Below are 25,819 nucleotides of genomic sequence, written 5' to 3' on the forward strand. Positions count from 1 at the left end.
CAGCAGTATGATTTTCTGCTATAGTAAGCACAACTTTTCTGCTTACTGTTAAGCAGTGCTATGAAATTGGGCCCAGGTCTTGATCATGCCTCATCAGTGGTTCAGATTGCACAGCAAAGTTTTGCACATTGAATGTTTCCCAATATTGGAAAACTTTGTCCAAGTATACTTGTACAGTACTGTATTGGAATAGGCAAATGAGAACAAGAAAAAAAGTAACACCAACTTTTTGTGAATGAAACGTACACTTGTACATGTATAATTTCTCCATCTTGTCTGAATGTGCATGTATTACCAAAAGCCAGGATCAAAGAAACTGTTTATACCATGCTGTTCACTTTCACATTTTTTATTAATAAAAATGTCTTTTAAACATTGAAATAAAACCTTGGAGAAATAAACCAAGATACAAAAATCCTTGGAAAGCTGTTTGTGTTAATAATATGGCTGTCAATTCAGATGAAGAGGGTTTTTTAAGACCGAGCTTAGAGACAGAGCTATATTAACTTGCTATTGTGCTATATTCTTATTCACTCACCTAGAATACTTAGGTTTGTATACATGTATGTCCGTGGTCGAAAATATTTGAAATTGAAAGGGTTGTGCTTTCATCAGTGGGTTTTGAATACAAAGCAAGAGTATACAAATGTGGCTTCACATAAGCTGAAAAAAACAAAACAAAACACAAAAACAAAAACGAATGGAAGCTACATGCATGTGTGTAATGTTTGCAAGGGAGAACTAAAAACACTCATTTACTGATTATGTGTTTCATATTTTTGGTGTAGATGTACATGTATCGCCTTCATATACAAATGCAAATAGCCGTACACATATTTTGAGATTTTCATAGGTTTGTATATCACATGGATGCGCCCAGCAGCCTATACTGTGTACAGCGATTTAGCCCTCGAGCAGTTTTATCTAACTGTAGCTCTGTTTTCCCAACACTTAAAGGGACACTAGGTCCTGGAACAGCCCAGTTGGGCTGCAAAACGCACTTTGAACGAGATTATGTTAACCGGAAAGAACATTTAAAACTAGGATAGAATTATCCACACAACCATCCTTTAAAAACTGGGCGTTTTTGTGTTATGCGTGCGAGCACGAATTTCAGGGTCCACTTTTGCAACCCCATAAATTTGAGCCGTTTGGATGCTAGTTGTTATTTCATTCGTACATGTAAAGTGTTCGCCTTTTGCGGACGTTGAAGAAACCACAATTTTTTTGCATTGGTGATTGGTCATCGCTGTTCCCGAGACACACAACGTGTACATGTATATCGTTCACTGTATGAGAACGACACGAAAATCGTATTCGTACTCCGTCGTGTCCGATGTAAACAACCGTTTTTTTTTTGTCTTTTCTCGGGAACAGTAAGACATTAGATTGGTTTCCTTTCAACCACATGTTTGAAATAGGATGAGTAAACAATCCAAAACATGAAAATTTTGGGGATTTCAGGACCTAGTGCCCCTTTAAACAGAAACCACAGTTATTGTCCTTTCGATAAACCATATAATTTTTTTACACAACCAAATGGTTGTACATGTACATTAAAATATAAAACACAGTTGCATACTATATGTATACATCAATGTGTGAAAACAGACGGAACTTTAACCTAAACTGGAATAAAATAATAAAAACGATGCACTTGTATTACAATGATTAGTACAATGTACATGTATGTATGTTAAAATCGGCATTACAATACTTTGGCAGGCATCTGAAGTCCCAGAGCGAAAGGGGTTTGATAAGTGACCCCCCAAAAAAACCATCAGAAAAATTGCCTTCATTTCACTGATTTGTTCTTGTAAAAAATTTGCCAGAGCTAAAATTTGTACAGTAGGCATGGCTAAAAATGCCTTGTTAAAATAACTAATAAATACATATAAGGACAAGGTTTGAGGAACATTGAGCTGCTTTTGTAATTGATTTGGCAATGTTGCTAACCATTGTCACATTGTCTTGAACAAGCAAAGATTATGATGACATCTGTCAATACACTGCCTGCAAACTGAAGATTTGCATCTGAAGCTGTATTTTGCATCTCAGATCTAGGTGAAAGTTGTGATGACCGCAGCTTGATGACAGGATGCGTGTTCTGTGATATAACATACATGTACCACTCACATCATTTGTCTTGGATGTTGAGTCTTACAATGGGTAATCGTGCCACAAGCTGAAAAGGAAGAATTTATATCAGTCATTAAATACCAGTTTAAAAAATGCAAAATACACTTTTTGTGGGGCGTGAAAATGGGAAAATTCAACACTTTAAAGATCTTGTCTGTGCTAATTTGAAATTTCTTTCCTTTGGAGTATGCTTCAATTTTTAGTGAAACAACTACTTTTTTTCTAGTTTGGGTGCCTGAAATCCTCTCTTACAACTTTTAGTTTGGATGGCTTTTTATGCACACACAGATTCGCCTTGGAACAGGGGTGTGAGTGACCACTGATAAAAATAGCTGAAAACAGCTGGAAAATGTGTAAAAAAGCTGAACTTTGGAAATCTCCTATACTTTTGTACACGGCAAGTGAGGGAAAAAGCTGAAAAAAAGCTGAAATCCAAAACAAAAAAAAGCTGAAATCAGCTTTAAAGCTGAGATTTCACACCCCTGTTGGAAGTAGATTGGTTTCCAGACCCTAACTATCAATGCTGACAGGGGGCAGGAACCAGTCTACCCTGCGACTTCTGAATTACATGCATATACGTGTAATTCAACATTTGTAAGGTAACCAAATGTGGTTGGTTGTTTTTGTTTACTGACTCATTCAAAAGTTAATAACTTTTGTGATGCTATACAAAAAGCAATTTAATAACAAAAAGTCATGTCTTTCAGGTTAAACTCAAAAATAGCATGGACAGCACATCTTCAAAAAAAAAAGAAGACATCAATACACAGATCTCAAATGTTCCCTTGTAGTCTTCTCACCTTTGTGTGTAATTCGTTTCATCTTCATGTTTCATGATGAGTCTCCTGACTTGATCTGGTGGGTTCATGCCATGCTTCTCTGCTCTCTCCCAACGTTCCAGTCTGGAAATTCCTGCAATAATCAGGTTGGATATTATTACACATCAGACCCAACGGAAGTTGTTGTTCTGCTGTTTTTTTGGTTTTTTTTACATTTCATGAATGTTTCATATTATGCTCCGGAAAACATGGATTTACTAAAGAGCTGGGTCAAACACTGATGCCAAAATCGAAACTGTCCATATTTCTCAAATACCTCTTATTTCAGACCCAAAGGAAGTTGTTGTTTTGTTTTGTTTTTACATTTCATGAATGTTTTTTATTATGTTCAGGAAAACATGGATTTACTAAAGAGCTGAGCCAAACACTGATGCCACAATCAAAACTGTTTCCATATTTCTCAAATACCTCGTTCTTCAATCATTGATTTTTAAATTGATACCATTTCCAATCTTTTGAAATAAATTTTCAGATATACAAGTGATTTTACAAGTAATCTAATGAATTTTTCAAAAGAAATGTTCAAAGGATGATTCACATTAAATTTGGAGCTGGTATAAATTTGTAATTTTGTATGTAAATAAACAAGACTGAGTGACAGGAGAGTGGAGGTTATTTCTACCTGTGCATGGTCCATATTCCCAGCAGAGATCAAACTGCTTCAGCACATCAATCTCCTTGTCTCTCAACAACTGCTGTGCTGTTTCACTGTCAACATCGTGGACTGTTGAAAAAGGGTTTGAAATACAGTTGCTTTAATTCTCAAGAAATAAAATCAGTTTCATGTTGAATTCCCGATGAGCATTTGCACTGGGGTCTCCCAAGCTAGTGACCCCAATCAGGCCAATGTTAATTGGGAAAGAGGGGGAGGGGGGGGGGGGGGGGGGGGGAGGGGGGGGGATGGTACCATCTTCCAACATAGGGAGCGCTCTTCAAAACCGATGATTATATGCTAACTAAGCATTATGTGCCCATTTTCAGGGCGTATTGTATGGGTTTTGGGAGTTTGGTTGTCATATTCCTCGTTTATATCAAAACCATCGATACCATTTTTGAGAAATGGTTACTTAAAAGAAATAGTCAGATACTTTTAGGGCCATTTTTTTTTCATCTCGAGGGGCACTTTTATGCTCGAGGGGGCACATTTATGGCCGCAAAAGAGGCACTTGGGAAAATCTGGGGGGGGGGGGGAAACTGCCCCCCCCCCCCCAGTTCTGCCGCCCCTAGATGGCTGAGTGTTCCCTAACATGGTGCACTTGAATAAATCTCAGAAAATTCCAAAATTAACATTTAAGAATTTCTATAAAGTTGATAAATTCTGATAAATCATTATTATATCCAAATGCAACTACAAGTTTGTCAGCAAATAATTTTCTTATTATTGGGCGAATTTTAAAAGGGTTCATTGTGCACTTTGAAATGAAATCAGAAAATCACGCCGAAATTATTATTTTTCTTCTATTTCTAACTTTGTATTAAATTGTAATGGGAAGATTAAACTCGTGATTTATGAACGGGAGTGTTTAGCATGTAGTCTGTAAACTTCATGAAATTTAACTTTCTGTGAAATTTCAGTTAAAATTTTTGCTCTAGCTAGTCGCTACAGGCGAAAAATCAAGGTGCGCCACGTTAGGGGCCGCGCGTACGTTCATGACGTACATCAACATGATCAACATCATGATCAACAAAAGACAACAATACACATGGGTGGCCACCATTTTTAAAACCCGCACCAGTTTGTGCATAATGATATTGATAAACACTTCTCACCACTTTCGTCGACTGTAGTTGTGGCAACTTTCGTCTTTCCTACACGAGAAAGTTCCTTCTTGTGCTGAGCAAAGACATCAGTAATCAAACGCTGCTTGCCTGACATGATGCAAGAAATGTAATGAGTACAGAATGATGCCGATTGATGGTTGATTTCAGTTTCTCAGTCGAAAAGCGTGTTGATGCTTGCCCACTTTGCAGAAGACGCGACGCTGTTCTATTTTTAATTCTCATAGACTTATCCCAGTCGCGTGGTTTTCTCGCTCGACTTATTTTTTAAACAAATTCATTTTGGATAATAATCGATGATAACCATGTTAATATCAATTTTTGACATAATTATCAACGAAAAAAATTCGCATCTTGTGTATTTTGGAACAGTTTGATTTTTGAATTGAAAAAAAAAACCCGGTAAGAAACGCAAAAAAAAAGCGAGCAACTGTCTTTCGCGAAGTTTACGTTTGAAGACCAACGCTTGGTGGCGCTGTTTATACACGTTTACAAATTTCACTGAATTTCAGAAAGCTGCCCTTTTTTGTCATATTTCGGTCTGAATCGAATAAGCAATGGCCAGCAATATTGCTCAGAATAGTGCCAAAGATGTGCTGGATGCAGGCGAAGGAAATGACCAGTTCTTCTCGGCAGTTGTTGTGACTCTCGCCCTTGGAGCGGTCATTGGGCTGCTGATGCTGGTGTGCGGGTTTGGAACAAGTGGACGTGCAACGGGCTCTGCGGAGCAAGATGAAAATGGTGAATTGGAAAAAAATGTTGCAGCCTGACGCCAATTCCGCGATTGTGTGCAAAGTCTGTGGTTAATGTATAGAGAGTCAAGAAAAGTATTTCCCAACAAAATTTGAAATTTTTCTCAGTCCCAGAAATCAGAATCAGAATCAGAAATCATAAGTCCTATTTATATTTAAGTTATTAAAAGGCAGTGGATATTTTGCCGGAGACGGCAAACCTTCAGTAAACGTTAGTTTGCCGGATATGCACTGAACATGCGCAGTTACTGTTTTTTTGTACTTAAACATTTTCCGGTGACAACTTTTAGTCTGCCTCCATGCCAATATTATCGTTGTAACCTCGTATTCACAAGATGGGATTCAGACCATTTTATAATTTCGGACTTTATTTCCCTTTAAAAAAAATCCTCCAGAGCCACAAATCTGAAAAAGAAAAAGTAATACTCTGCAATAAAATGTTTGAGACATATTAAAATAATAAAAGAAGGGAGTAATTGCAGAATACCCCGCCACTCGGAAATACACCCCTAAAATCACTGGCTACGAGGTTGGAATCACTGCAAAAGAAACAATTCAAGTCCATTGCCAGTTACGCGGATACTGAGTGGGGGTCCATTATTTGAGAACGAAGCAACACAAAATGAATGGGAGTCCAAACCAACCACCCTGTTGGCGGCTACGAGGCTACGGAGTGGGAGTCCCCTTGAATATGCTTGAGAACGAAGCAACACAAAATGAATGGGAGTTGCTGAAAAAATTCTAAGTCCAAACCAACCACCCTGTTGGCGGCTACGCGGTCACGAAGTGGGAGTGCAATGGAGCATGACGCATAGTACATACAAGTAGCGCTGAGAATGTTTATTGAGGTCAATCAGCCGTGACCTCGTAGCCGGCTAGGAGGTGGATAGATCGAGTGGCGGGGTATTCTGCAATTGTGCCAAAAGAAGAATATTCTTATTTATTTGGGGATTGGAAAAAAAAACCTTAAAATTGTGGCGGGGTTCAGGATTCGAACTCGGGACATCCCACTCACTAAAGCTATTGCTTAACCACTGCACCGACTGTGCTACACAACTTTGGTGGGAATTTAATACATGTTATAATTCAGCCCTATCTTAAAGAGTACAGCGCCCTCTGTTGATATGGATTGCCGCCGGCAAACCTTTAGTAAACGTTAGTTTGCCGGCGTTACCTCCGGCAAAATATACACTACCTTATTAAAATCATTTTTGCAATGAATGACCTTCATCAAAATTAATAGTCCCACTGACTGGGGCACTAGAACTCCTTTTTTGACATTTGGGATGTTGGTCTGTCGTACTAGCGTCCCACAACGGAAATATTGTCAAAGTGACAATTTCAAAGTTCACCACAAAAATCACGCAAAATACTTGACAAAAATACCTTTGAAAGCACCTACTGGCATTTCCACAAAGACGAAGTAATGGGGCTTCAATGATACTCACAAATATTTTTTGGGTTGAAAATCGGTGAAATTCAACCACTATTGAACAGACATCATACAGCGATCATTCAAAAACGTTGGCTTTTATCTTTTCAACGCATTGAATATGGTAGTATAGACGTACATCATGTACACATACAAACACGTACGTGAATCAGGGGCTGGGACACGACCGCGCAAGGAGTTCTAGTGCCCCAGTTAGTGGGACTACTTCATCATCATGTTCATTGAGATGATATAGCCTACATGTAGGCCTACATGTATAAAAAAAAAAAGTCAATGAAAGTGGCGTCAGGTTGCAACATTTTTTCCGGTGAATTTAGCGATCTAAAATAAATCAAGTGTGATTTTTTTGTTTGTAAACCATAAATATCTGCATGTCTAGCTGGAGTTACCCAGCCCTAAATTTTATCATTGGGTTGTCATTTAGGGCTGGAGGAAGTTGTTCACCAAAACCAGCAGCATTGGCAGGTCCAAAAAAAATTTCAAAAATTTGCAATTTTGTCCCAGTTACACACTAACTTCAACTGGAATTCACCCAAACCTTGCCTGGAATAACCACTTCACAGGCCCTTGAAGTAAAAAACGATCCACGATGAAGATTCAGCCGACAATTGCAGTGAAAAAAAGATGGCATAACCGACAACCGTGCGGTCATGATGATGCCCGCAGTTTGTTTGTGCACAAACAAAGTGCTGTCGATTACCATGCACAACACAGCGAACCGAACCACCAGCCACGCTTGCCAACTGTACGGCGCGGCATGGCGCTGAAGCGCGCACCTGACGACTGTTTGATGCACTACTGCTGCACTAACTATGAGGCTTCACTCGCATCACGGCAGAGGTAGAACGGCAGCCGAAGTTGGCCGACAAACAGTCGTCGGGTGCGCGCTTCAGCGCCATGCCGCGCCGCGCCGTGCAGTTGGCAAGTGTGGCTGGTGGTTCGCTGTGTTGTGCATATCGATCGTTCGACGTTCAGACGTTACGGCAGCCATAACGCGATTTTCAACTGCATCTGTTCCCGGACCTAGTAATACTTGCAATGTCAGAATTTTTTTTTGCTGTGTAACCAGACTATCAATCAAATGGCATGGGACTAGGGCCTATATTTCCATTTTAAACCTCCAAAGCCACTGATTAAAAACTAAAAAGAAAATTTAATCTACTAAAGTAATGAGAAAGATTCAATTTAAAAGTAAAGAAAACGTTTTGAAAAAAAAAAAAAAAAAAAAAAGCGCAGTGCAGGGGTCGATGCTAGAACCTTTCACTTAATAGCTGAATGCTTGACTGATCGAGTTCCAAAAAAGCGTTCTGGTTGAATGGGCAGTGGTAAATGAGATTTTAATAATATGTACAGTGTATTAGCAATGGTGTTGTTGCAATGCCATAATGATAGCAGTTGAAAATTGATCGCATTACAGCTGCCATAACGATAGCCACTACATGTACCTCCTTTGTTAGCTTTGCATTTTTTTGTTTATAGTATGCATTCCAGATATTTGTACTCATTGTTATTCGCCTATCCCATTTTCCAGCTCAGAAGACAGAGAATAAATCCAAGAAATCCAAGAGCAATCAGCAGGGCAAGCGTCAACAGAAGCAGCCAGGAAAGAGAGCCAACCAGACTACGTTTAGCCATGCCTACCTGGCCTCAACACTCAAGGAGCATAGTAGCAACGTACTAGACATTGATTTCAGTATCAATGGCAAATATCTGGCATCTTGTGCTGAAGGTAAAGCCGTATTACTTCAGTTGATGATGTTAAAATTCTCAAGCATGTCAAAAGCACAAATTTACATGTGCATTCCAAATGCACAAAAACTGTAGTAAATTGTGAGCATACTGAATTCAATATTGGCTTTTCAGATACCAGTTGTATCTCCATATTACCATGATTACATTGTGGCTGTCAAAAGGACCCCATTTGCCAGTATTGAGTATTTTACAATGTAGTTTTACCCAAATATTATACCAAGCAAGGGCGGATCCAGGGGGGGGGGGGCCATGGCCCCCCCCCCCCCCCAAAATGAAACCATTTTTTTTGTTTTATGTGACATCGCAATAAAGGCAGGCAATGAGTACACCACCATCTTTTCCTCAAAAAAACATTGGTTAAAGTGGTCAGAAATTGCCTCAGATCGCACCACAGAGCATCTAGAATCCAAAAAAATTTCGGGGTTCTTAAGCGGGCCCCGAACCCCACGCCGTAATTTTTTGGGCCCACTTTTTTGGGGAACCAAACTTTTTTTTGGCCCCCCCCAAAAATTGTGTTCTGGATCCGCCCTTGATACCAAGTGTCCTGTTAAGGTATTGCAACTACTCAAGCTATTCAGCCATTGAATGTTTCCATGTTCCAGAAAAACAGTGTGTTTCATCAGCAAGAGTGGATCATAAGAAATGTATTGAGTCATAATTTGTCTACGTCCTGTAATAGTCTGAAAATTTGGGACTCTCTTTACTGTGTATACATGAAAGTCCCAAAAGTTATTACCGGTAGGTATTGAAAAGATGCAATACAAGACAATAGACTGACACCTGAAACAACCAGTCCAACACCGCTTCAGTACTGCATCAGTCAACTGTGCCAAACGAAACATATGGCATGTTTGGAACTAGTCTCTATTTCTACACATTTCTCCTTAGTCAGCCACCAGACTAATGACAGAGAATGAAGAGGTTTGTCTTTTCAAACAGTTGGGCCTTGGTTGGACATGTACAAGTCTAGTCTTTAGCCTCATTTTGGAGTCACTTTACTTAACTCTCATGTGTAAAATATTGAAGAAGTGTCTCCTATAAAAATTGAATTGAGTCTTTAAACTTGGTTGGTGAAATACTGAGGACCTTTTCTTTGCCCGATATAAAAATTTTGGAGAAATCTGCTGGCTATTGAGTGAGTAAAGTTTGGTCTGATGTAGTTTTGGGGTCTGGTCCTTCAAATAACGTAGCCATTTTCAACGAATGCCGGGAACTAAGTTCATAATTTCATTGAATTTTGTATTTGAATGTGGAAACATTGACCTGTGATTCCATGGTTGTAAGCTAGTCCATATTTTGGGACTCTCCATACTGTGTATGAGAGTCCCAACACTTAAGGTATTGAAAAAAATGCAATACAAGAAATAGACTAGCACCTGAAATGACATGTCCAACTCCCCTTCAGTACTGCGTCAATCAACTGTAACAAAAGAAACATTTGGCATGTCTCTGTATCTACACGTTTCTCCATAGTCAGTCACCAGGCTAATAAAGAGGTCAATCTTTTCAAACAGTGGGACCATGGTTGGAAACGTACCTTTGGTCTAGTCTTTGGCCTCCAATTGATATCACTTGACATCCCTCTCAGGGGCAAAATATTAAAGAAAAGTCTCTTCTAATAAAATTGAATTGAGACTTCAACTTGGTTGAGCAAATACTGAGGAACATGTCTTTGCCTCATGAAAAATTTGGAGTTAAAGAGGTTGTGGAATGCTCGAAGACATTTCCGTCATTTTTCGGGTATATGTAGCCTAAGGTGTTGGTGAAAAACAGCTGTCAAAAGTACCTTTTGTACTCGCTTCATGACAGACACAATAGTCGTTTTTATTTCATCACACCTTAGGCTACATATACCCGAAAAATGACGGAAATGTCTTCGAGCATTCCACAACCTCTTTAATTTAGCTATTAAAAAGAGTGAGTAGAGTTGGCCTGATTTTGTTTTGCATGTTTTTTCAGCACTCAAGGTCTCAGTCTGGTTGTAAGCATAAGGGCTGAATGATTGAGAGCTGGTGAAGGGTTAATAACATTCACAGTGTTTCTCTTTTCTTGATTAATCCCTCAGATCGGACGGTTCGTGTGTGGAGTGTGAAGGAATTCAGAGAAAGGGAACACAAGTAAGAAATACATGTAAATGGCTAAACTGCATTAGCTGTGATTGGTACAAATGTATGAATTTGTCAAAGCAAAGGCTGTAAGTGAAATCAATGCAACAAGCCCGTGCTTGATTTCAGATTAACTGGTCAGGAAAATTTTGTATCAGTCTGCTTAAAGGTACGGTCAATCATTTGTAATTCGTGCATTTTGTTCCTTTGAAGCAACAAAAGTGCTCAAAATCTAAAGAAGGGTGCTGAACAGCTAACCTGATGAAGTTCCAGCTCAGCTTCAGCTGTGTTTTCAAGAAAAACAACATTCTAGGATCTCGATTTCAAATCAAAAGTTGCTGACTCATGTATTGAATTGGGCCTGAATTCAGTGTCCGAGACACGTTTTCACTGAGCCGATTGCAGCTGTGCGATGTCGCAACCACCGTTTTAAAGTTCCGTCCACGGATTAAAAAAAAGTGAGCGTTCTTTCAGCAAAACGAAAACGATTCACACACATCCCTATGTGATTTGTTTTCGTTTTGCCGAAAGAACACTGAACTTTTTTGTGATCCGTGGACAGAACCTTAAAATGGTGGTTGTGTTTAAAATTCCGTAACTTGACAAGTGCATGAGTGGTTTAAGTGATTCTTGTACTAAAAGAAAGCTTATGAATGGGGCTTTCATATCCTAGATTTTGAAAGTTTTTGACTCACCCTGTATATGATGCAATTTATATGTAATGCAATGTACATGAAGTAAACTGTCATTTTTATAGACTGGACACGTGGCCATTCTAAACCAATGAAATTATAGTATCCAAGACTCGATATACATGTACATGTAACATTAAAAATTAATGACTTCAAATTGTTCAAAACATTTTAATTTGCTTTGATTTGAATCTTCATATCCATTTTTACTTTCTTCTGCAGGTGTTTACGAGGGAATGTGGAGTATGATCATGCAACAAAGATCAAATTCAGTCCAGATTGCAAGTAAGTTATTGTGTTGGCCCTCAGCAAATTTCACAGATATGATGTTCTTCCTGCTTTTTTTTGCATTTCTTATCTTTGATTTTTTAAAATTATTTGAACAGGGCCTTCATCACCAGCCTGTGCACAGGGAACAACATCCGAGTCTTCAAGCTGGCTAAGAAGGAAGATGGAACATCAAGTACCATTACTGCTTCCCTGGACTTTCCTAAGGTGAGATAAATCAAAGGTTTCAAACCAATTATATCACATCTACAGGGTGAAAATTCAGTCATACATCAGACATTTTTTCTCTGTTTACAATGTACAGATATTTTTGCAATATTTGTGCATTCTGTTTGCATATGGCAGCTCAAAATTGATTGTGTGTGTTCATTTGTGTCCAAGCCATAACCACCACAACCCTTCAAAACCCAACTTCATGTTTTGTTGGATTCTGTTGGAGTGAGTACTGCACTAGAAAACTGATTATGCTTTACATGGGGTCAGGCATACCACCATAATCAGAGTCAGACAGTTTGGGTGTTGAGTTACTATATGGTGTTGGATTTTGAGTGGGAAAGGTTCCTAGTAAATCCCTCAAGGGGTTAGGGTTAATGCATTTCATATTACCCTCTGTTTGTCAAAGCTAAATCTAGTCTAGGGGCTAGATGTTGTTATGGTTTGATAAGAGATAACCCGCTGCCGTGAGAGGGCGCTATCACTACCAACCAATATCACCCACGAACCTGTCAGAACAACGTCTATGGAAATTCATAAAATCTCCCCCCACCAAATGGGGGAAACTATTGCGCATGTGCTACTTCTGCAGGCAATTACGGTCCATTTTCAGTCCCACGCACACTACACACCTCAAAAGAGCTGACCAGTGAAGTTGGACTAAAGTCTTGCTGGAACCTTTATACTACCAGCAGAAATTTAAGAGTTTTGTACGGAACTACAATGAAAAGTTTTGAATTGCGCACTGCACATATTAGGCCAAACAGGTGCACGCGCATTACACAACCGATACAAATTTCCCTAGACGTTGTTCCTGACAGGTTCGTGGGTGATATTGGTTGGTCGTGATAGCGCCCTCTCGCAGCAGCGGGTTTTTGCTTATCAAACCGTAACAACGTTTAGCCCCTAGACTAAGCTAAATCAGGCCAAGTTTTAGGGGGTAGAACTGAGATCCGAAATGTAATTTAAAGTCAATTCTTTTTTTCAAAACCACAAAATCATGTTCTAAATGTACTTTATTCATTACTTGAAATGATTTGTCTCGTCCCCCTACAAAAAGAAAAGAAAAGGCTAGGAGTTTATTTTGCTAAACAGGATTTTGGGGAGGACCACCATCAGCATTTCAACGTAGTGAAATGATGCCAGGCATCTTGTTTGCTGAGGAGTATGTTTCTGTGCTGTTATCCCATGTGGACCTAATTTCCTAGTGTACCTAGAAGCAATTGAATGTACCGTATTCTAACACAACGTTCATCCATTCCATGACAACTATAACCAGTAAATACAGCACATAAACATCAGAGGCATCATTTACTTTAGTGACATCAATAGAAAAGTCCATGTACATGTATGGCTTTACGATCGAGGACAGACACACAAAGGGAGAACAAAAGATCCTTTCAGTCCTCGAGCGTTGGGTCTTTTGTTGAAAACGGTCCTCGATCATAAGGTTATGTGCTTAGTCTATGGGAGAGTGTTATATTACAGGGACAAAGGGAAACACAGCGTACCGGTATACACATTCACTACTGTGTGTCCATGAAAGTGTTAGCACATAGATACTCAAACTTTGCACAATTTGTCTTTAGTTTGTACAATTTGTCTCCTAACTGTTTGTCTCCTGAAAGCAACAAGTAAAGTTTGCCCCTGTCTCTTTTGTTAAATATAAACATCAATTTGTAAGAAGTCCGAATATGTTTTTTGGCATTCCTCAGTAACAACCAATCTTAAGTTATGTTTTACTTGTAAGAGTGTAGCATGCACTAAAAAAAGTCTGTTATAGATCCTTATGGATCCATCATTTTTATATTAATAAGAAAAGAGGCGTGCTTTGGGTTAAAACTTTCATGGAAATAATGGCTATTCAAGTCCTTTATTTGGGTCATTGTCTTGTGTTGACAAAAACATGGTTGAGGGAAGATTTATCCTTGTTGCTTTTTTCCTACTAGAAACACACATCAGATATCATCAACATTGGTCTTGGGTCTCATGCCCATGGTAGCTTCGTCATGACAGCCTATAAGGACACCACCATCCATATTTGGGATGTGAAAGGTAAAACAGGAGTTTCTGCTCTGTAAACTAAACTGACAAGCACAATGAGCCATTTGCGAGTTAAATTTGAATGAAATCTGGAATGCTGACTTAATCCAATGGTTTGTACATTTTAACTTTGCATTTTCCCGACCAAAGAGACTGTTACCATATCACGTGATTCGGGGCAAGCCTTACTCTAGCCTTACCTTCAGCTCCGGCATGGTCTGGGCTCAATTTCACGGTGCTGCTAAGCACAAAAATTTGCTTAGCGCAAAAAAGTCTGGCTTATAAAAGCAGGTTACCAGTCAAAACTCCATGCGATTTTAATGCTAAGGAAACAACAGCTGAATATTAATCACGAGCAATATACATTTGTACATCACATGGAGTTTTGGCTGGTACAGTCGAATCTCGTTTATAGTACAAACTCTGTTAATACAAAATTCCGGTTATAACAAACATAAAGCCTTAGTCCCGACTGTGCATTTATGTGCACAATGAATGGGACTGATGTTCCTCTTAAAACAAAATTCTGATATAACAAACAATTTGGCTAGGTCCTAACGAGTTTGTATTAACGAGACTCGACTGTAACCTGCTTTTATAAGCAATACTCTTTTTTGTGCTAAGCACATTTTTGTGATTAGCAGCGCCATGAAATTGGCCCCTGGTGTCTTTGTGCCATTCTCACCCATTGTGAATAATGTATTGATGCTGAGCGTTTCTTACATAACTATGCAAGAGCTTGCCCTGAATCGTTATGTAGCAACAATGTCTTTGGTCAGGAGAATTCAAAGTTAAAGTATTCTGAGCAAGTCAGCAAACCAGCTGAATACCAAAGGGTATAGGTCACTCGCACATGACTTATGACAAGACATTATGGAGGTAGTGCGATTCTGAGGCACTTGTTACATGCATGTTGGAAAGAGGTATACTCAAGGAGCATTAGTGCACGCAAACAACCTGCATGCAAGTGAGGTGCCACATATTGTCTTCTGACTGTCGTTGCCAGATTTATAGTCACTGGATTCAAGCAAAATAAGTTGTCCCGGCACTTTTGTGTTATTGTTGTTTAACAAAATATCTGTGCTTTTGAAAATTTTCAGAAAAAATCACATAAGGTAGCATTTGGATACATCGCCTAATGTTCTGCATTGTATAAGTTCATGCCAAATAAGATGAATACTGTACACATTTCTAGGTTGTCAGTGATGCTCATGTTTTCTATTTTCAGGTGATATTTTGCAAACCATTGACACACATCATATGAGTAACAACTATGCGGCAGTGTCTCCCTGTGGTCGCTTTGTTGCTTCATGTGGTAAGTCCAACTTCCAATCTTCCCATCTGAATGTTCTGTTTTTTATTTTCACAGTAATCCGCAACCCTATGGACACTACATACAATGTATCACCACACTTTTTTCCCTGCAATTCGCTCTTTTCACACTTCCGCCATGGGCATGCAGAGCCTCGATCTGGCAACTTTACACGATGGATATAGCCGGTTCAGTGATTCCCGTGTCGGGGTTCAGATCACTGAACCGGCTATTTTTATTGTGTAAACTTTCCAGATCAAGGCTCTGCATGCCCAATGGCGGAGTGTGAAAAGAGCGAATGACCTGGCTTGCATTCCACTTGATTTCCCTATGCCTATCCACATTAGCCTATGATTTCCCATATGCGCAAAAGATAGCAAACTCTGGGAATGTTTGCACAAGTGCAACAAACCCCTACTTATACCCCTAATGTAAGCATATGCAAACCATATTACACCACAAATGATTTAAAGGCAAGAACCCTGAATCCACATTATAACAGAAGTTGTGGCCAGGTCTTGCATGTGGTATATTATTTGTTGTTATACCTCTGTCTTGAATACTGTATTTTCATTAGAACGTAGAACGATCACGTGTTAAGTTTATAAAAAGTCATGGCACACTCCCTGTGGGATATCACGTATTAAGACTTTGTATGTACAGTGTAAAACTGCTTGTATCGTTGGTACCCACGCTATTTTCACCATTTTTTCACACATGAGTGGGAGCAGCTTCGCCTCGGGTGCTATGCACCCCTTGGGTGTTCACAATGTCATATCTAGGTTTGGGCGGTTTCAATCTTTCTGGAGCCAGTTCCGGTTCTCAAAAAAGAACCGGTTCTGAGTCGGAACCGGCTCCCGAAAATTCAATGAAAAACATAAGCTCTTGAAATTACATGTAAAGAATAACGGTTTCACCTTGTGAGGTCCGTGTTCCGTGGATTTCGATGTGGAGTACATGAATATTCCACAACGTATTTGGTCTCAAATCATGAACTTTTCCTTTGGAAATATTTTTGAAAGCAAGCTTAGCGTTTATTACGTATTCTCTGTTCCTTGCCTATGATTTTATTTACCGCGACGACTGCCATGCCGCCGAGAATAGAATGATTCACTTCGTACACTGTACACACGTACACTGGTACCCTGCTTTCAGTGTACATTGCACAACTACATGTACTGTAGTGTGGAACCGGTCGAGTGCTGGAATCGGCTCTGATGGACCCGGGTAAAAAATACATAGGCCTATACAGGCACGCGGTACCCGGGTACGAGTCCGCAGAGCCGATTCCCGCGGCACTCAGAGCCGGGTCCCGGGGCACTCAGAGCCGGGTCGATCAGAGCCGATTCCAGAGCATAAAAATGGGACTCCTGTGAAAATCAGACTCCTTGTTCATTTTATTGGTTAAACCCTCTCACGTGATCGGTCTTTTTCCTAATTATCTATGCATGACATGTGCATTCCCTCCTTTGAGTCCGTATTTCATAAAACCTAAAACACTTCACCGCTTGTCCAAGTAACACCGAGCGGTCTGGCCACGCCCCGTGCACGTTTATTATCCATCGTACAGGGCCAGTATTGGGTTCAATGCTGTATATGCACGCCTCGTGGCCGACCGCAAACTCAAAAAGGGCTTTGTTGAGCTGTTTGTCTCCGACCCGTGAAATATTGTTTTGACTAGCCAGCCCGAGTGAATGTCCCGGGCCGGGCCGCCACGATTGATTTCCTGTGGAGCCGATTCTCGGCTTTGGATTTTGTGCATAGAAAGTAGGTAATTTAATCTGGAACTGATTCTTTTGGGCTCGAAACCGACGATAGCGGGTACCTGGTTCTTGAAAATATTGGACTCCCGGTTACGGTTCCCATATTGGAACTGATTAGAACCGGGGAACCGCTGGAACCGCGCAAGCCTAGTCATATCCCACATCACAGCAGTCAATAATTGTTTAATATCATAGTGAAAGCAATGCATGATACTGAAGTATGGTGGTTGCAGTGTTCCAGTGTAACATTATAGTTCTCATGACAGAGCGGTATAAGGCCACAGTGCACTTCTTGGTCAGTAACCTTGAAACTGCAAGGATTAGTTTTCAAGGTGATAAGTCTTGTCACTCCTTAAAGAGTGAACTTGGACAATCTGATGTTCTTTATTTACTTGTCATTTCCCAGGTTTTACTCCGGATGTGAAAGTTTGGGAAGTTGTCTTTGACAAGGAGGGGAACTTCTCCGATGTAAAGCGGGTCATGGATCTGAAAGGTCACAGGGCCAGCGTTTACTACTTCTCATTCAATGTAGACTCAACAAGGTAGATGGGAAATTCTTAACTTACCAGACATTATTATCTAGACTGAGAGTGATTTGCATGACTTGAATGGTCAACTTTTCCATTTTACACTGTGACGTGACACAGACTCTATCACTAGGCTTGAGAATCAACTTACATGTGATGCGCAAAACACATGTTAAAATATTCAAAAGATGGAATTTTGCGTCGGGGTGATATAAATCAAATTAGGTTTTGCCCTTTGCCAACGTATAAACACTGTATACTCAGTGTGTTGCCTCCCGAGTATTTTTCCAACTTTCACTCGGGAGGTAACACACTGAGTATACAGTGTTTATATGTTGGTGAAGGGCAAAACCTAATTTGATTTACATGTTAAAATAATCTACCTGACAGTCGGGTTTCGTTAAAAAAGACGATTAAAAACCTTTGTGAATATGCCAGGCGCAGATCCATAGGGTAAAACCCCACCCAGCTCTGGCGCAACATTTTTTTCATAGAAATACATTAAAAATAATGTGAAACCCCCCCTCCTGCTCTGACACCCAAAAACAATTATTACAATTATACTGGTAATACTATCTGCCTGTGCACAGAATTAGGTCAGAGCCAGCTGGGTTATGGGGGTATATCTATAATATTCTGTAATATAGTGTTGACGATCGGCAGATTTTAACACTGCCCACATTGAAGTATGGTGAACGCCCCCCCCCCCCCCCCCCCATTGACTTTACGGAGGCCAAGTGTCCAGAGAAAAAACACATTGATTTGCTGATGAACCCCCCCCCCCTGCAAAAAATTCATGGATCCGCCCCTGTATGCTTGTCCTTTTTGTTACCTGTCTTTGGATTTATTTGGCCAGTCCATCATCACAGAGATTTGATAATTTTGTATCCTACTCAGGATGGCAACTGTTTCCAAGGATACGACATGGAAGCTGTGGGATACAAATGGTAAGCAAGCATGCCAGTCTTACCAGTACAAATCCTGGTATAAAAACAACGCAGATCATTGTGTTGAGTTGAGATTCCTCATCTTCTGGTTCCAAGCACTTTGACCAGTGAGTCTGTTGCAATTGACAACTCTTATCATTTATTATTTTATTTGATCTGGCAAATCATTACTTAAATAATGAGGTATTGTGTTAGGATATAACGCCTTTAGTAAGTTCCAAAGTACAGAGGTTTAGGTTTGTTAATTACTCATATGGAGAATCTTTAATACTCGTCATTTGGTTCCAAGCATTGTGACCAGTGAGTCTAATGCAATTGACAACTCTGATCATTTATTATTTTATTTGATCTGGCATATGATTACTTAAATAATGAGGAATTGTGTTAGGATATAACACCCATAGTAAGTTCCAAAGTACAGAGGTTTAGGATTTTTAATTATTTATATGGAGAATCTTTAAGACTTAAGAATACAGTCGAACCCTGATAAGAAGAGCACTGTTATTACAAGGTACTGCTTATAACAAGCAACATTTTAGGTCCCAAGTCTTTGTTTTTCTCTGTTTACCATTATTGTTAAAGCTATAGTCCATCATTTGTAATTTGGGCATTTTGTTTGTTTGAAGCAACAAAAGTGCTCAAAATCTAAAGAAGGGTGCTGAACAACTAACCTGATAAAGTTTCAAAAAACAACATTCTAGGATCTCGATTTCAAAGCAAAAGTTGCTGAATCATGTTTTGAATTGGGCATGAATTCAGCGTCCGAGACACGTTCTCACTAGCCGAATGTACGCGATGTTGCGCACTGATCCGATGAATTATAGCAACCACGTGCGCGTGTGCGTCGTGTCAACGCTTGCACCCGCTTCGCCGAATTAAAAAAACGAACTACTAACGGAAATTTCCAACGGTGCTTTTTAGGACGCACCGTTGGAAAGGCCTCCTTTCGTTGATTTCTTCAAAATGATAGCTTGCCAGAAAAAATAATTTCACAGGGAGTTAGTCTTCTTACTATCTTTCAACCAAGTATGTTTTCAACAATAATTACGCCAGTTACTTTTGGGATAGCTGCAAATGATGGACTCCGGCTTTAATACAAGGTACCTGTTATAACAAGGTAATTCGTAAAGTCCCAATTAAGGACCTTGTATAAAGGTGTTCGACTGTATTCCAAATTCATTGTTAAGCATACCTCAAGATTATAAACAAAGATATACTAGCTTCCAACATACATGAAATATGGCTGAATTTACAGCTTATAGTTGGCAGACCAGAAGTACAGTATTCTGACGATTGTTATCCTGTTGAAATAATGGTTCTCGTCCAACTATTTGTGTTCCTTCTGACTACAACAGTTGAGTACAACAAGAACCAGGATCCATACCTGCTATTGACTGGAAACTATGACCACACAGGACCAAGCATGTTAGCCTTGTCCCCAGATGCCCACTCTCTAGCTATTGCAGCAGGGTCTAAGATATGGGTTTTTGATTCTGCCACTGGGGAGGAGAAAGAGACCTTCGAAGATGTGCACACACGTAAGCATGAGATCAAATGGGATATTGCTTTGACTTCAGTTTTATCTTTAGCTTCATTTTAATTTCTGACTTCAGACTTATTTTGAAGCTTTTGATGTCCCATCGAATGGAAATACTCTCAACTTTGGAGCAATTGATCGATATTCAGCTAGATTGGCCAAAGTCAGAAGCCTAAAATCTTCTGAACCAAAAGTGAGACAAAGCCATAGAGCTATATTAAATTACTAGAGCGCTAATTCCTCATTCTTGCCCGCGGAGACGCTTTGAAGCCGCTCTGGGCGCAGACATTTTTACTTTATGTGCGTGTTTGTAGAACATAATGAAATTAGATGGATTGAATTTTGAAAGTGTACTCTACATGCAACGCGCAAGTAGAACACACGCAATCAACTTAAGCGCGTCATGACAGTTAAAAAAAATGTCACAGCAAAAAGCATCTGCAACGAAATACGCGCACACGTTGCGCTGTTTGCGTAGAGCACTGAATGACACGCTCATTTGCTGATCGTGCGTTTCGGTTTTGGGCGTATTGGCTTCGATAACGCACCCGTCTGGAATACAAATGCAGATATGCAAATACATGTAGACGTACAAAATACGTACAAAATGTGTAGTTTTCCATAGGTTTGTGTACAAACATGGATGCGCCCATCAGGCATCTCTTTGTACATCGAGTTAGCGCTCTAGTAAAAGAATGCCAAACTGTGTTCAGTCAGTTAGTGCAGTATTATAAAAAGGACAAAGGCTCTCAGAAAGAATGGTCAGATACCCCAACAGCGCACCCATCCTTCAGTATCTACTTGACATGAATGCAACCAAGATGCAGTAATATACAAATAGTGACTGCTTTATCTTGTGGTGAAGTAAAACTAGCCTCCCTCGGTAATCCATGAAGCACTCTAGTTTTCCCGAGATGAAGCCGAGGGAAAATAGAATGCTCCATGGATCACAGAGGGAGGCTAGTTTTACTACACCACGAGATAAAGCGGTCAATATTTGTTTTATAACACCTCTTCCACAGATTCTGCTTGATTTTAAGGGATAACTGATCAATGTAATCTAAATACAATTAAAATGTACTTTTATTTGAGTACGAAATTAGTTGAACATTTACTTGCACTTTTCCAAACTACCCCTTCATGAAATGTTTGAACCCTGCTCTGTAGCGCAAGTGCTTGGGAGCAATACGCACAAAATTATAAAACAACGCGCACACTCGTATGCATTTGCACACAATGCCGGTTGTTAATGTTATGCGTATAGTACTTTGGTTGCTACAGGTATAGTACTTTTGGCCATGCACAGCAAGAGTGCAAAAATAGCGAATGCCATGTGACTCCCTCTCGGCCAATCAAGATACAGAATCTGTGGGTGAGGTGTTATAACAGGAATTAGTGACTGCCTGTGAAAATATCTCACAGTTATATAGAATCTAATAGTAAATAGCCTTTCCCTTCAGAGGCATCACTTTTCAGTACTTGTCAAAATCTTGAACAATAAATTGTTTGTCATAGACAAAGACTTAAGCAGCTATTTTGATAACATTTTCAGTTTGCTTGTGTTGCAAATAAAAGCCTGTGTATCAAAAAACAAATTTGATTTTTGCCACTTCAGAACCGATCACCAAAATTGGCTTTGATTCAAGCAACAAGTTCCTGGTATCCTGCGGTGACCGTCATATCAGAGTGTTCCACAATGTGGTTGGTTACCGATCAAATATTGCCAGCATGGAAAAGAAGATCAAGTCGTCGACGACAAATAAGTCTCAGAAGGAAAGACTAGAGAGCCAGATAGCACAGATGAGGTGAGTGGTTAACTTTGCAGACCAGGGGTCAATTTCACGAAGCAATACGATCCATCATATCGTGGAGAGATAATCCATTGAACAATGACTCTTGATGATTTTAAGAAACTTAATTAGATGAGTTTCAATCATTGTAAGTTCCATCATGGCAACAATGTGCAACTCATTGAACATGTAAGTTATGATAAGTCTTTAATCATAATAACATAAGATGTGTCTTTTCAGCACGCCTTTCGAGACATTATCAATAAAATTAGCCCAAAATCTGTAAATAAATTCACGAACTAAAGATACATAAAGAGAATGGTTAATTAGTTAAAGAATGTTTGCAGAAAATAGGTGACATAAAAGGTATCAACTTTTTCGGGGACAAAATACTATTTGAAAATGTGAAAATTGTTTATACAGTGGAACGCTGCTATAACGAACATTGCGGGATCCACAGAAATTGTTTGTAATAGCGATTGTTCGGTATAGCGATTTTAAGCTGCTGGTGCTCCGGTACTCACTTTCAACAAATAGCACCCTTCAGAACTTCACCCTGCACGCCCTAGTAGTTACTGAAAGATGACTTTGAACATACATGCAACTACAGGGTGAGTAAAAAAAAAACCGAAACCCAGATGTTGAAACCATTGTTTGAGGGAAGTTCTGCATGTAGAATTTTCAAAGTCTAGGATAGGAAAGCCCAATTCATAAGCTTTCTTTTAGTATAAGAATCATTCAAATCACTTGTGTACTTTTTAAGTTACGGAATTTTAAACACAACCACCGTTTTAAAGTTCTGTCCACGGATCACAAAAAAGTTCAGTGTTCTTTCAGCAAAATGAAAACAAATCACATAGGGATGTGTGTGAATTGTTTTCGTTTTGCTAAAAGAACGCACATGTGATCCGTGGATAGAACTTTAAAATGGTGGTTGTGTTTAAAATTCCGTAACATGAAAAGTACATGAGTGATTTGAATGATTCTTGTACTCAAAGAAAGCTTATGAATTGGGCTTTCATATCCTAGATTTTTACAGTGCTACATGCAGAGCTTCAATAAAACAATAGTCCCGACATTTGGGTTTCGGGGTTTTTTTACTCACTCTGTATAGCCTACTACCTACAGCAATGGGTGGCTTTCCCCTTCCATTCCTTAGGGAAATAATAGCTACCTGTCACTCTTCTGTTGACATTTTTCAACAACAATGTTCTGTACGTTTTGTACACACAAATCTGTAGCCAAGGACGATGTTCAGTATAGCTGAATGTTCAGTATAGCGGTGTGTGGTATAGCGACATTCCGCTGTACTTTTATCATATCCATGCAAATAATTCATTCTGTCTCTGAATTCTTGTTATTTTTAGGGATTGCTTAGCTGAGGTCCTTGGAGAGAAACCAGAGGGATCAAAAGCATGAAAGCAGTGTGAAGAGGTCGATAGTCCGTTCAATTCAGTGCCTGATTCATTCAACCTGTCAACCTCAGATTGGCAGCCACATTTTGAGCAACAACTCAGTTTACTGTTAATCCATTGCATTGGCTGTGGAATACAAATGACAGTGTTTGGTAATGGAAAGAACCAAAAGGTCTTTTTCTGTCATTATGTCTATATCATTATTAAGTGTTCTACACCAAAATGTCTGGTGTTTTTTTGTCCTAAATTGCTGGGTTTTTTTTATCATAATGACTGACCATCATGTGAAAGTAGGATACTGCATTTTGTTGATTTGTCTTTGGCAAGCAGCAAGTACTATACAGGATCTGTAACTGTACATGGTTTATACATGTATGTCATAATGACCATCTCTACAATGTATGTAATTGATATGTGACTTTATTTCTGCCTCTCTGAGTCTGTCTGTTGGATTTTTGTGTGTTCTGAACTATGAAGGTATAGGCCCCCCAAAAAAGTCTCCGGTTTCTGGTATGGAGTTTGCCCCGAAAGTGGTGCGGCGATGCGTTTTTTTTTCCCCTACTTTTTTTTTCTTCAAATGTCGGCTGATGTTGCAGATGACGCTTCCATCCCCTTAAACTCTCAAAAATATCCTTCAGAGTGGAGCTTCAGGTGACCTCAGTAAGGCCATAAGGCTTGATAATTCTGCACCCACTTACGATCTCGACCGACACGAACATTCTACGGCAATTTTGGATAGTCAAGACACAAATCAGAGAAAACAGTAACGCACAATTACAAAATTTCAACACTGTCTGCAAATGAAGCCTGACTAAATTTAGTACAACATATATGGGAGCCCAGAGAGGCCACATACAGCTTATACTTGATTGTAACCCCATCTAAAAACACGTTAAAATTGTGCAGCAGCAGGATTCCAGTCAAACCAGTGAGTTTGGCGGTTTTGAGACATCATCTTATATTGAAATTTTTTTTTTTTTAACTTGCACGCGCAGACCAGAAATCGGAGCCTTTTTGTTTTTGGCCATAATTATAAGTTGATCATGATTGCTGCATATTGAATGCAAACGTCAGAACAGGAAAGTTGTTCAGTGTAACACACAAAACACACAGAAATTGATAATACTACACATCTTAATCATCTGAGGAAATTGATAATTATACATTTGTGACAAGTTAAGATAGTTCCACTTTATGAATTTAACTTCATAAGGCTCTATTAAAAACTTGCATTTACTTTTCTAAGTTGTCTGTTATTTCAACAAACAGACCTCTAGTCAATTAAAGTACGTACAATATCACTCACAAATTACCCAAATTCATTCTTTTTGAAACAAGATCAGCACACTGTTAAATGACATTATTTTAAAAATTTGTATTTACAATGTCTGAGTGTATGAAGCGATTTTTGTCTCTCTAAAATGATGAACTGCATTTTTTCCTTGTACTCTACAGTGTACAAGGTGTAGTTGCTTAACTTTGTATCACATTCATGTTTTAATAAAATAAAGTAAGACAATTTCAAATAAAATTTGAATAAAATAACAATGTGTGAAACTGAAGGTGAATTGAATTCACATTGTTTTTTCCTGTGAGTCTAATCTCTAGAAGTGGCTTTTAGCTTGCAGCACTCTAAATGTAATGAACAACATAGGTTTTGTTGTATTGTAACATTGCCTAGTCTAAGGCAGATTCAAGATGGTGGGGGTTGGTTTGGGTGGCTACCCCCCCCCCCCCCCCCCCCGAACTGACAAAATGGACTTCCCCCCCCCCCCCCCCAATTTCCTGTAATCCCTCAAGTTACATCATTACTTCATATTGCATATCTCAATTCATTGCTTCAAGACATTTATATGCACCTCCTCCACCTCCACCATGTACTAGTGCACACATATGTGGCACCGCAGCAAGTTTTATTGTCCAGTTAGAAAGGTGAATATTTTTCTATTCCAGCTATCGGAATGTTGACAGATAAAAGAGCACTCGTGTTTTTACTAGTTTTTACTAGGACTACATACTAGTTTTTACACACAATGTTTGCAACCACTGTCCATTAACCCTTGATCAACGAGAGTACTTTTTAGAAAGGATAATGTGTCATTCCATAGTGTAAACACGCATGCAACTTATCCCCAGATTTGCTGATCTCATTCATGAATCATGCCTTCACCAGGCGCGGATCCAGGCGCAGGTGTTGGGGGTCCGGAAAAAAAATTGTCTACATTTCAGCATTGATTTGCTGATAAACCCCTTTCCCCCTTGCAAAAATTGCTTGATCCACCCCTGTTTACAAATTGAAAAACATTGTTGGACAGCCTTTGTAACAGATCAATAACCGATCACCCATGGGCCTCATTCACGAGTTGGCCATTTTTGTTGAGTTCCCTGAATGTATTTCATTTATTTAACTGTTGAATGGGATGTTGCCAGACTGTTTTATGCAGGTACAATGCAGCCTCAATTACTATCACTT

The 25,819-nt window shown here is 39.4% G+C and overlaps 2 protein-coding genes across 3 annotated transcripts; one reads left to right on the plus strand and one right to left on the minus strand.

Annotated features, from left to right (window-relative positions):
• Positions 1 to 1,406: 1,406 nt before the first annotated feature.
• Positions 1,407 to 4,987, minus strand: LOC119729632 (DNA polymerase delta subunit 4-like). 2 transcript variants are annotated; one of them, XM_038202284.1, is made up of 4 exons: positions 4,749 to 4,889; positions 3,601 to 3,705; positions 2,940 to 3,051; positions 1,407 to 2,185 (listed from the first exon to the last, which is right to left on the minus strand). In XM_038202284.1, the coding sequence occupies exons 1-4, from the start codon at positions 4,852 to 4,854 to the stop codon at positions 2,161 to 2,163; spliced, it is 348 nt and encodes a 115-aa protein (XP_038058212.1). In that variant the 5' UTR covers positions 4,855 to 4,889; the 3' UTR covers positions 1,407 to 2,160. The 2 variants fall into 2 exon arrangements, with proteins under 2 accessions (XP_038058212.1, XP_038058221.1); XM_038202293.1 differs by having other exon boundaries at positions 1,410 to 2,185; positions 3,601 to 3,702; positions 4,749 to 4,987.
• A 215-nt stretch (positions 4,988 to 5,202) lies between these two features.
• LOC119729623 (transducin beta-like protein 2) lies at positions 5,203 to 23,502 on the plus strand. The gene is made up of 12 exons (XM_038202271.1): positions 5,203 to 5,498; positions 8,494 to 8,691; positions 10,780 to 10,831; positions 11,734 to 11,796; positions 11,898 to 12,006; positions 13,962 to 14,067; positions 15,284 to 15,370; positions 17,537 to 17,672; positions 18,555 to 18,604; positions 19,960 to 20,142; positions 21,757 to 21,946; positions 23,299 to 23,502. The coding sequence occupies exons 1-12, from the start codon at positions 5,315 to 5,317 to the stop codon at positions 23,348 to 23,350; spliced, it is 1,410 nt and encodes a 469-aa protein (XP_038058199.1). The 5' UTR covers positions 5,203 to 5,314; the 3' UTR covers positions 23,351 to 23,502.
• Positions 23,503 to 25,819: the final 2,317 nt, after the last annotated feature.

This window comes from Patiria miniata, unplaced genomic scaffold (assembly GCF_015706575.1).
Source record: "Patiria miniata isolate m_02_andy unplaced genomic scaffold, ASM1570657v1 HiC_scaffold_1, whole genome shotgun sequence".
NCBI lineage: Eukaryota > Metazoa > Echinodermata > Asteroidea > Valvatida > Asterinidae > Patiria > Patiria miniata.